Genomic DNA, 11,627 nt, shown 5'->3' with positions numbered 1-11,627 from the left:
ACCAACAAATAGAGAAGAATTTTTGACGTACACTACACATATATGAAAAGATGTATATAAGTGTAAAATATTTTAGTATTGCCTTCTATTTTGTTGAGAAATAACTGTTAGAAATTATTTAGTGGGTCCTGCCTTTGGACAGGGAAACAGAGAAGCAGCTTCTCAGGAACTTCTCCCAGCTCTATGTTTCTGGAAGCACTGAACCTCAAAGTGGAGGAAACAATCTGCAGAGAGGCAGAAGGAGATGTGTTTTACAAATTGCAGCCTGATGAGCTCTTCAACAACATTAAACACCCATGGAGAATTTCTTTAAAACAAATACTAAATGAAAATTCTCTTATGGCAGTAGTGAAAGCTTTGATATATATCTATAAAATAGATAAAATTCCACTAATTTCCAACTTGGGACAGACGTTATATTTGAATTTACAGACATGCCAAATGGTAATTTTGGCTTCCAGTCCTTGAGATGTGGCTGATCTATTATGGGTGATAACAGCATATGCTACTTTCTGAGTCAATTCCTGTTATGTCATGAGAAGCGACACAGCTAGTAATGGAAGGCATTTTCGCATTAGCTAAAATAACAAATGAGGTCCATAACATAGAAAATAGGTGGGTTTCAGAAGTGGATTCAATATTTGAGATGGTTGTAAAATTCAGTACTGAGTAAATAAGTCAACAAAAGCAAATCTCATATGAAAAATGAACATGGCATATAGCTTGTACAGACTTTTTTTCTTTCATGATGTCAAAGGGTTGCATATCTTGACAACTTTCTTTAGCTGGTTATGCCTGGAAGAATTGATGGAGACATTTGGCCTTTGTGTGGGTCTGTGTCCGAACTTGTATGTCCTGAGGAGGTGAGTGGCTGCTTGAGATGCTGTGGAGCAGGGGTGAACAGCCGAGAAATGGGAGCATCTGAGTGCAATTTGATGGAGCAGATGTTTCACCCCGGCGCTCCACAGCTGCCTCAAGGCTTTGTCTGGTGTCAGCCCTTTCCTAAATGAGTTTTCATAATGAATTTATCTGTTAATTGACACATAAAAATCTATGTTAATATAACATTAAGTACCTATCTTATATTTGCAAATGCCAGGAAATTGAAGAGAAAAAAAAAGCTTAAGCTTGATTGTCACCAAGACTTACCTGCTGTGTTCCATGGGGGAGAAATCACTGATGCAGAAACACTTTACATACTGCAGAGTTAAACATCACCTTTTTTTTTTTTTTTTTTTTTTGGTCCTTTTTGACAACTGTGTGGGCAGAGGAAATTCCTCCAACACCTAGTAAAAGGTTTAGGCAGTTGTTCATGACTTTAGGTATTAAAACACTTTTATTTGCTTTCACCTAGTGTCCAGACTTGTACTTCTGGTGGCACCAGAGTTGTCCACAGCTGACCAGACCAATCAGTGAGACTTCTTATTGATTTTTCCAGTGTGTCCATTGTGTTGACAGCAGTGAACTAGTCCTCTTTTCATGCATAAGCTAGGGCAGCTCCTTCAATACAATAGCCTAGGTTTTACCATATGGGTTGAGAAATCCAGAAACAACTTCCTTCTCAGGCTGGCAAAATTCATATCTACCATTCTACCTTCAGAGTAATAATCTTCCTACTGGTGGGTGAGGGTACCTTACAAGAAAACTATGCCAAAAAGAGTTTAAGCCTTAAGTGGGTTGTCTGGCAAAAGGAGACACTGTATTTTTGTGGTTGGGGAAGTCATAGGAGTGAGGAACTTCTGGGCACCATTCCCTCTTCCTAGGATAATATATGTATTTTTAATGTTAGACCACCATTATGAAGACCAGACCCCAGGAACTTAGATCGCCAGCTCATGCCCTCTGCTGTCTTTGCCTTTGTCACCAGTGAATCTTGTTGCGCTCTTTTGTATGCAGCCAGATAATGTCTACAGGAAGGAGAAATCCTGGAAGAGCTAAGGTACCTTCCTGAGGTATGTCCAGACTTGGGCACAGTAGATTTTGGAGATCTGGAAACACTTGGTTCAGGTTCTCAGACCGCACCTTGGTGTGCACAGCCCAGGCAGGCAGCATGATGCTATTCTAAGCTGAGGACCATGTTAATAAAGACAGATTCAGCAGCTGTCCAAAGCCACACGAATGTCTCTTTCCTGATAAAAGGTGCAATTGTGTCTCAGCCTACACTAACACTTGGTTGCCCGGTGTAGTGTCTGCATGTCTCCAGAGCAGTGCATCTCAGTGCAGCTCTCATGAGTGCTGCAGGTACTGAAGACTCTACTGCTCTGCCTGGTTTGGCCTTTCCCTGCACAGTCAAAGTGGAGGCACTCACCAAGCCACAGGATGCAGGGTACCCCATGAAACTCTACCAACATTGCCCATAGCAAACTGTTGATTAGCCCTAATGGACTGGTTATTCGAAAACTGTTATCATAGCTTGGAATTAGTTTTTCAACTGAAAATGTTTCCCATTTAACTTTCTTTTTGTTGCACACTTCTCGTCCTGGCTAAATTTTCTTTGATGCATGACATGAATGCAGCTGCCAGTACCCGAGGTGGATCCTGGTGAAGTATCTGAATGGTGAAAATGATGGAGAAATGATTGAAGTGCTTTGAGCACAGTGTTTGCAAGGGCTGCCCGTAACATGAAGGTGGCAATACTTGGGTACACCTGTTAGTCCTTATGAACCACCTGTCTCTCACCTGAAAAGGTGTAGTCTGTGAGGCTGAAAAGAGGCAGATATGAGCTTTGTAATATGTGTACTTCATACTTTTATGAATGAAACACCTATAAATGCTGCATTTTTTTCTGGAAAAGATGTCTGACTCCAGAAAAAAACCCAAAGTCTTACTGGTATGAAGTAATTGAAACGCTGCTAAAACCACATTAACAAGATCAATCGCACTTCTAAGGAAATTATCCTTGTGTGAAGCAAATTGCACTTTGGAAGAAAATGACCTTGTGTAGTGATCAAGGGCCTGCCAAAAGGAGTTGGTTCAAATTTTTGTGGTCTGCCTCCCTTTCATCCAGCACCTCCATGCAGTCTGACATCCCAGCTGCACCTTTGCTCTTTTTCATTCATGCACAGTATCACAGTCTTGTTTGCTTGAGTCTTTTTCTCATCTTCCCATATCCTGCTGTCCACCCCAGCACCCTTCTCCTGCCATTCCCATGCATGACACACTAGCATCTTAGCCCTGGTCTCCAGCTCTGCATCTGCTGCATTTCATTTGTATTTTGATCACTTCTGCAGCCACTAGTGCTCTGCAGTCTGTAGAGCAGGTTGTCTCCTGCTAGGAGAGAGGCAGAAGGAAGCACCAAAGTGAGCAGTCCTCAGGTCTGCAGAGCATCACGGATCACCTACAAGTCACTATCTCTATTTCATGGGATTGGGAACTGAAGACGAGGTATACTGGAGACCTCTGAAATCAGGGCAACAGTGAAGTCAGGCCAGCACCAAACCTGAGCTGTGATCAGCAGATTTAAGCACAATTTTATTACTAAAAATAAGATCAAAATGATCACAAATTGCAAATGTAATATTCCAAAACATGCTTCAAATCTGGAAGCACTCCAGAACGAAAAAAGTGGGTTTTTTTTAACCTGAGATAAGCTAGGATTGCTCTTGTTCTTTCAAAATATATATTCTTTTATGGAGGTACTCTCAATTAGGAATTTGGCTATAGGAACCAAACTAAACCATAAAGTAATTAAATTCCTCAGATGTAAAAACAATCACAGAGACAGAGAAGAGCAAAAGAAACTTGAAGCAAAATGCTGAGATTTTTTGAAATTATTAATTTATACTGGAGTATAAACTGCCCACTTTGTAGTATCAACTCACAATTCCAGCACTGTTGCTATGATCTCACAGAGACCTTATTTCCAGACCCAATGAGCAGCACACTCATTTTTTACTATACTACCTGAGCCTACAAATCAGAGCAAATATGCAAAAAAGCACCTCCCCAAAATCTTAGAACTATTTGTTGCAAGTAACAATTAAGGGAACAGATTATTTTGCCTCTCAAATGGAATATAAAGCAGTGTGTCCAAATTAGTGGGATATATTTTGTGGGATATAAGTTAATGTACAGGGTACAGCTTAATTCAGCATTGTAGAGTTTTCAAGAATTCCTAAGATTTTGCTGTGTTTTTAAACTGCAACAGTATCACAATCAAAGCACAATGGGAACGAGAGCACTTCTCATCATTGAGTCAGAGTAACAACATGAGCCACTCTCTTGGTTTTTTCTTAAATATTAACCACCTGAATATATCCAGCACAAAAGATATCTTTACTGGAAAACACATGAGAAAAAGATTAACCAAGCAGCTATTTCTCTGCTTTTGCATGTCATGCTCTCCAGAATTGCTGTGGAACCAGAGGATTCCCAGTAGGGAAGTACTTCAAGTTACCTTGCGCTTCAAGTTACCTTTCAAGTTCCTGGTGAGAGCTGATCTTGGGCTTATACATGCTCATTCTGGGAATAAAAACTATGATATTTTATTTTATCTTACTCCAAAGTAAGATAACTTGGAGGTTTCCTTGCTATTGTGTGAGTGTAATTGGAAAGGATAGCTCTAAAAAATAGCCTAGCTCTAGAAAATAGCCTATGTCATTAAGATTAATGTTAAGAATATTTAGATGTCTAGCATCTAGGAGTTTATGGCACTGTAAATTGTTTATACTTTTTCAAACCACTGTAAAAAAAAAAAAGTAGCAATTGCATTCATTTTTGTAAAAGCAAATGCTTTCATAAATTACCAGGCTTGAAAAATTAAGCTGTTACTTTCAAGGCCAAATTTTTAAAGATATGTCAATCCATTTTTCATTAATGTCATTACAGTTATTGGGAGGTGGTGGAAAGGTTTGCCCATCATTTCCTCTCTACTGGGATAAGCCACAGACTGTATATAAGCAGTGTCGTATGTATGTGCCAGTTGGATATGAGGTGCACCATCTGTAGATGGAAATGACAATTAAAAAAAGACATATTCAAATGACTGTGCATGCAAAGAGGCAATACTGGAGAAATTGGACCAGGATTTCTGTATATCTTATGGAGGTAAAAATGTGTTATATGCCATACTCCTGTAAGAGCTTTGAGGAAATAAAACTTCTGAATATAAGGCAAATTCTCTTTTTTCATTGTTAAGATTTAATACATTTTGAGGTTGGAGAAGACAGCATATCTCCTAACAAAGTGGCTAGTACAGAATGTAAAAAAAAAAAGAATTAAAATAATAAGGGCATTTTCCTCCTTCTACATGCAAATTGTCTCATATTCCAATTTATTTCAGTACAAATTTATTCTTGCATATGCTAATACACAGAACCAGAAAAAGAAAAAAATATTTAAATGCATTATAAAACATATGGAAACATACAGATTATGTGATCTTTAGTAAAATCTATCTTAATGATGAAGGCACCATTTAGCATGCACTCTGGAACTGCGCTCCTTCGTTTATTTATGAGTTCCTGTAGACAAAGAAAGTATCTTCCAAAAATAGGAATACCATATTTTCAAGGCATATTGTGTATTTTATTTTTGAAACTAGTAAATGTCAAACAGTATTCATACACAGTATTGACACATTAATGTTTTCATTCAACAGTGAAGATACCTTTCCTTGTTACATTATATATTTATGACACACAGAGCTGTCAAAGCTGCTACAGCCAGACCTTGTGACACTTGAATCATAGAATCAGGCAAATAACCTTTAAAATGAAAGACATATGACAAGAATTAGAAACATTTAATTTGCATAAATATAATGTTAACAGTCTTTTCCTTATTACATATTTTATGCCTAATTTTTAATTGCCATTATACTCATTCTTTAACATCAGTTTGCCCTCTCTTTTTTCCCTCATTGCTTGCTTTGTTTTGGAATGTGTGAAACAAATTCTATAAGAAGCATATGATCAGATCACCATTTTAATATTCTCTGGTTAGCAAATCTTAAATGTTGAGAAAAACTCTTTACTCACATGATATACTATTTAAAATGTTGAAAAAGTTCCTTAAAATAACTAAAAATTCCTGAACACATCAAGTAAATATATAAACTCTGATAACTTTGGACCATCTCTGCAAAAAACAATCTTGTATTAAAGTTCTCCTATGAGGTGCAGAGTACACCAAATGTGCAAAATTGAAGCACTGATTTGCAAAAGCTTGGTGACTCATACATGCTGAATTTTGCAATATAAAATCTGAGCATCTAAGTATACAGGAAGCAAACATACAGGAAGCAAAGTGAATGGTTAGATTTTCAGAATTGCTTACTAAGAGTAATAAACTCATTAGTTTCATTACTTGAAACCTGTTTGTAAATGAGAGACTTCTCAAGCCTCTGCTGGCAGGTGCAGTCTCTCTCTTGCACCTTTAGAAATCACTGACAGAGGGAACCCCACAGTTTGCTCTTATTGCTAACACAGCGTAAGCTCATGGATGTAACCACACTTAATGAAACTTATTCAGAACATTATTCTGAAGAGTCCCTAGGGATGTTCAAGTAAACAAGGCTGCAGCAGCAGGTCACAAAAAACTAAACCCCTTATTGTTCCTGACTGTAATTCACCTCCATTGGGATAGTGGCCAGGCCTGCACAGCCATAAGGACGCACAGACTTTGTGCAGGCTCTTTGCTGCAGGATGAGTTTGGCTCCCTTTGCCCTTCTGGATCAGAAAAATAAGTATGGTTTATTCTAATTATGATATTCTTTTATAGTATCATGAGTTGGACTAGATGATCGCTGTTGGTTTCTTTCAAATGTTACTCTATTTAATTCTATTCTATTCCAGTGAAGCTAATTGTGATGTTTTGGGTTGGGCTTCCATATATTTACATAATTATTCTGAGAGCCAGAAGAAAGCCAGTGGACACTATATATAAAAAAGCATTGAGGGAAAGGTCGAAACTGATAGTGGGGATTGCCTCCAAAACTTTATCTGGAAGGCTGAGGGTGTTTCCTTAAATCTTCACCAAAGAATTAAGCAGTTGTTTCTCAGTTGACTCTGTGAGTGGCACAAACACACCATCATTAGGGATTTACAGAGAGAAACTCAGGGAGAACATGAAGCAGCTCCCATCCCACCAGCTGATCACCCAGGACCTGGCAGTCCACGAGGTCTGATGGCAATGGCCTCCCAGCTATTTGAAGACAGGCAATGCGCAGTCATACATTTTAGTAAACATCAGTAGCTCAGAAGGGTGGGTGGTGGAGAAATGGAAACTGCATCAGTAGTTTGTAATTTGCAATTTGCTCTTCCAAGTCAATGGTAAAAAAGAAATTACATTCCCTCCCTCACTGCCCATAGTTCTGTACAGTAGTTCTGTTTTGACAGAGCTTAAACTCAATACAGGTATTTTAGAAGAAATTGAAAGGACAGTTATCTTCACGTGTCCCTTAAACACTGTTCTGCTGATGCCACTTGTGATGCTACTTGCCAGACATGAAATATAATTAACAACGCATAATCTCAGAAATGGAAAGTTATTTCGACTAATTATATATAGCAAAATAGATTACAGAAATATTACCCCAAAGCCTAGTGTTAGAAGGTTGGTGCTAATGGGAGATAAATGTTCATCCCTAAACAAGCCATTTAACTGAGCAAAAATTATTCCTATTGAAAGCAATAAAAATTAGAAGTTGTTTTGATAAGCACTACAAAATTGATTATGTAATGCAGAAGGTTTCTTAAAAGGCTAACACTACAAGGAATTTTAAAAGTATCTGTGTTGTTCCATTTACAAGATCATTCAGAATAAAAGTGAAAGTCTCCTGAAAAGTGAAGGATGTTATCTTTGCTAAAGACTCTATTTTTAACAATTTCATTAATCAATTAATCTATAAATTTTCAGAAAAAACATTTAGCTGACAAAGAACAAATGCTGAACCTAGTAGAAAAGATACAATTTATTCAATTATTCCGTTTGGGTTAAGTAGAAGCCTCCATTCAGCTGTGACATAAAATTGATGCTTCTACGATTAAAGTACATTGTAAATAGTTTTGAAAGTGTTAATAAATTACTAAAACTGTTTCAGGAAATTATTAATCAAATGTTATAGCCTGTTACTGAGTCCAGTGATGTAATGAGCCATTTGCAATCAACTAGAGCATCTGAAATTAATGTGCTTGGGACGATATACAGAATTTATTTCTCCTGCATATAATGAGTTTCTCGCAGTTACTTATCAGCCTTTTGCATAGTAAATACCAAAGCAGTCTCAGAAGAACTTGCACAGAACATTTCAGGTCCTCTGTGGGACAAAACAGGAATAACTACAAGAGTCACTCATAATTGAAAGGGCAAAAAACTCCATGGCTCTCACCCATTGTCATCTACTAGTGTGGAGTGACCAAGACTTGAAGAAAAACTTATCAATGTCTTAACTATGTAGAATTGCAAAAGTGACTTCATGAGCCACCTCATCTCCTGCAGGCAGCAGCTTTGGGCAGACAGAGCAAGGAGGGTCCAGACAAGCATACAGATGTAACTGCTGCTGAAAACAGAATGCTTAGAACTAGATTTTGCCTGTATGTGTCAGCTGTACAAAGCCTCCTTGTACCTCCCTCCTCTCTGTAGTGTAAGATGGCCATTATGGCTGTGCCATGTTCATTAATTCATTAGATTTTTTTAAGTGGATAAAAAAACCCACAAAATCCCTACTTCCTTGTCTTTCTCATTTGTTGATTCCTTTTTGCTCAACTCACATTTTACTGCTGGTGTTCACATACAAGAACAAAGGCAAGAGGAGAAAAATCATACGTAGAATCATAGGATGGCCTAGGCTTGAAGGGCCCTTAAAGATCATCTGATTCCAACACCCTGCCATATGCAGGGACACCTTCCAGTAGAACAAGTTGCTAAAAGCTCCATCCAACCTCACCTTGAATACTTCTAGAGTCAGGGCATCCATAACTTCTCTGAGCAACCTGTTCCAGTGACTCAGCATTGTCACAGTAAAGAATTTTTCTTCTAATATCTAACCTAAACCTACTATCTTCCAGTTTGAAGCCATTCCCCCTTGTCCTATCACAACATGCTCTTGCAAATAGTCTCTCTCCATGTTTCTTGTAGGCTCCCTTCAGGCCTTAATATATTGCCAAATAACATGATAGCTATGTGATAGTATAATCTAATACGATTGCTGACAACCCATAAATATAAACCAAATACTCAACCTGTGAGTTCCTGCACCTACTTTGTGTGCTCACACACAGTATACTGCACATCAGGAGTGTGGCTGAAGTTCGGCACACACCTTATGTGTCACTATGTTCACCTTTCAGCTGCCTCAGCTGAAGATTTCAACACCAAACAAATCACAGCTCAAATTGGAAATGCAGACCAGAAAAAATGTGCTGGAAAAAAGAATAAGTTTTGGAAAAAAAACCCAGTTTTTCTCTTCAGACTGAGCTAAAGAGTACCTGTGGCTTTGAAAGTGTAGCAAACCATAATAATAGCACAAGACAACAAAAATAGAGGGAGGCAATCCAGTCAACGTGTCTGCCTTTTTTTTGCATATACTTTCAAGTTCTCCCACTGATCTGGGCAGGCATTAAAAAGCATACAAAACCAAGTACAAGAGGTGGAACCACATGATAGCTGTGATATGATGATGTTGTTGCATATGGCTGTCTTGAACAGAGGAAAGACTAAATAAAGCCATCATTAAAAAGTATGCATTGGTATATATCTTCCTGCAGATCCTGTATCAATTATAGCATACTCTTTTAAGAATTCATGTCTCTATTCCATACACAAAACTACAGATGCATATTACAACTAATGTTACAATAGAAGATACCTAAAAGAATACACCTAACTGGTAAACACAGTACCTCATGTCTGCTTTCTAATAATTTGTATCTAAATGTATGTAAAAACATTTTATAAGACCACTATAGAACAATTGCATAAAAATTCTCTGAGTGATCACAGCTGAAAGATTTTCTCTCTGAAAGGCAGATCTGTCGTTACTGAATGTACTAAGTATATATGGTATACAAAAGATCATCTATGAGATCCACTGGAGAAAAAAGTGAAGCCATGATGTAGTTCATTTTGAGTGTGAGCAGATGAAACTCGCTATGCTCAATGGGTGGGCATCACACTTCACTCTGTTCACTGAACTTGCTGTAATTCTAAAATGAGAGAAACAGAAAAAAAAAAAGTATTATAATGTTTTCTTAGAATATAAAGTAAAATTAGGATATGAAGGAGTGCTAGCTTGAAAATGCCACTAATATTTCAAAAAGTTATTTATGATTAAGATTAACTGCATAAAGTAATATGCAATTATCTTATCAATTTATAAACATAAAAATGAGAACGACCCAACATTTTCATTGGAGCATGTAGATAAGAATATTTTTGCATTTCTGAACAGCAGCAGAGATGAAAATGGACCACAAAGCCCTCTTACCTCTACCTTCCTGACAGTGGAAGACTATTTCCTGCTATATGGGGAAGCTGAAATGTAAATCGGAAGAAATCACTTTCTGTTAGTCTCCAACTCCTTCCTCATATTTTTTTCTATCCTATTCTGCCTATCCTGTCATGTTAACACTCAAAAGTCCTACTGACCTCAGCACCTTAAAAAGACACAGGAGGAGTACATAGACCAGTAGCTACAGTGTGCTGCTGCAATTGCAGTCACCCTGCCTTTTCACTCCCGTCCACCTTATCTTCCAGTGTTCAACACACTGAATACGTAAAAATCCCTGAAGCACATACTGTGAATGTTCTGAAGAATCATCAGCAGTATATGTACACTGTTCATAATTACATTTAAAATTTGATGTTGCATGCAAGCCTTTCAGACTAAACTGCTAAGCCACTATGCATAGGTTTGACTTGCCTAGCAGCTGTGATAGAAACAAGCAATCAGTTCCTTTAAAAGTGGACTTTGAGTTTTAATTCCCCCTTTTCATTACGAACATTTGTTCTGGTCTATCCATGTCCCACTTCCATAAAATGGGAATGCTAGTACATAAATATCTTACAAGAATGTTAGGAAAGTTAACAAAGTCAATAAAAAATGCAGACATTTTATAACACAACAATTGTTCTAATTCATCTAATCAGACCCAGATAAAATATACAATAGCCAACCCCATTATTTTTGCCCTGCAGTTACCATTTCAACAAATTATTTTTTGTAGGACAACATAATGAAAAATGTTGAAAAACACTGAAGAGAACATGTTTTTCTGGTCAATTCACTAGACCAACTGTGCCAACTCACCTTAATCTGGATAAATCAAATGGAAAGTGGTTTTGTCCATAGGCAAGTCTGATTTAATTAGTTAAATACAAAGTGAAGAAAAAAGACAAACAACCAAACCACAGACCATGATGAGTTTAATGTCTCTTGGAGAAGGCTCTGAGCCAAGCTGTAGCCATGTTTGTATCATAAATAAAACCACATGAAAGCACACTGCTTTTAATGCACGCTCACACTGCCATGACAGTGGAAAAGGATCACATAGTTCAAGAGGAAAGTCCAGGTTTACAATCTTTTTAAAAAGGAATGCAAGAATCGTTGAGCAAGTAAATAGATGCTCAAGCCTCCCTTCTCCCTCTTGCTCTCTCTTCTACCTCGTGCAATTCCCCTCTTGCCACCA

The 11,627-nt window shown here is 37.7% G+C and overlaps 1 protein-coding gene across 1 annotated transcript in view; it reads right to left on the bottom strand.

Annotated features, from left to right (window-relative positions):
• Nucleotides 1-10,109: 10,109 nt before the first annotated feature.
• Nucleotides 10,110-11,627, bottom strand: part of SLC26A7 (solute carrier family 26 member 7) — a 65,134-nt gene continuing 63,616 nt past the window's right edge. Inside the window, exon 18 of the mRNA XM_053984105.1 lies at nt 10,110-10,145. Within this exon, the coding sequence (XP_053840080.1) occupies nt 10,110-10,145 (36 nt within the window). The remainder of the gene's footprint in view (nt 10,146-11,627) is intronic.

The sequence above is a fragment of the Vidua macroura genome, chromosome 1, assembly GCF_024509145.1.
Source record: "Vidua macroura isolate BioBank_ID:100142 chromosome 1, ASM2450914v1, whole genome shotgun sequence".
Taxonomy (NCBI): Eukaryota; Metazoa; Chordata; class Aves; order Passeriformes; family Viduidae; genus Vidua; species Vidua macroura.
Note: the sequence above shows the minus strand (reverse complement) of the source record. Positions and strands in the feature narration are given on the sequence as shown.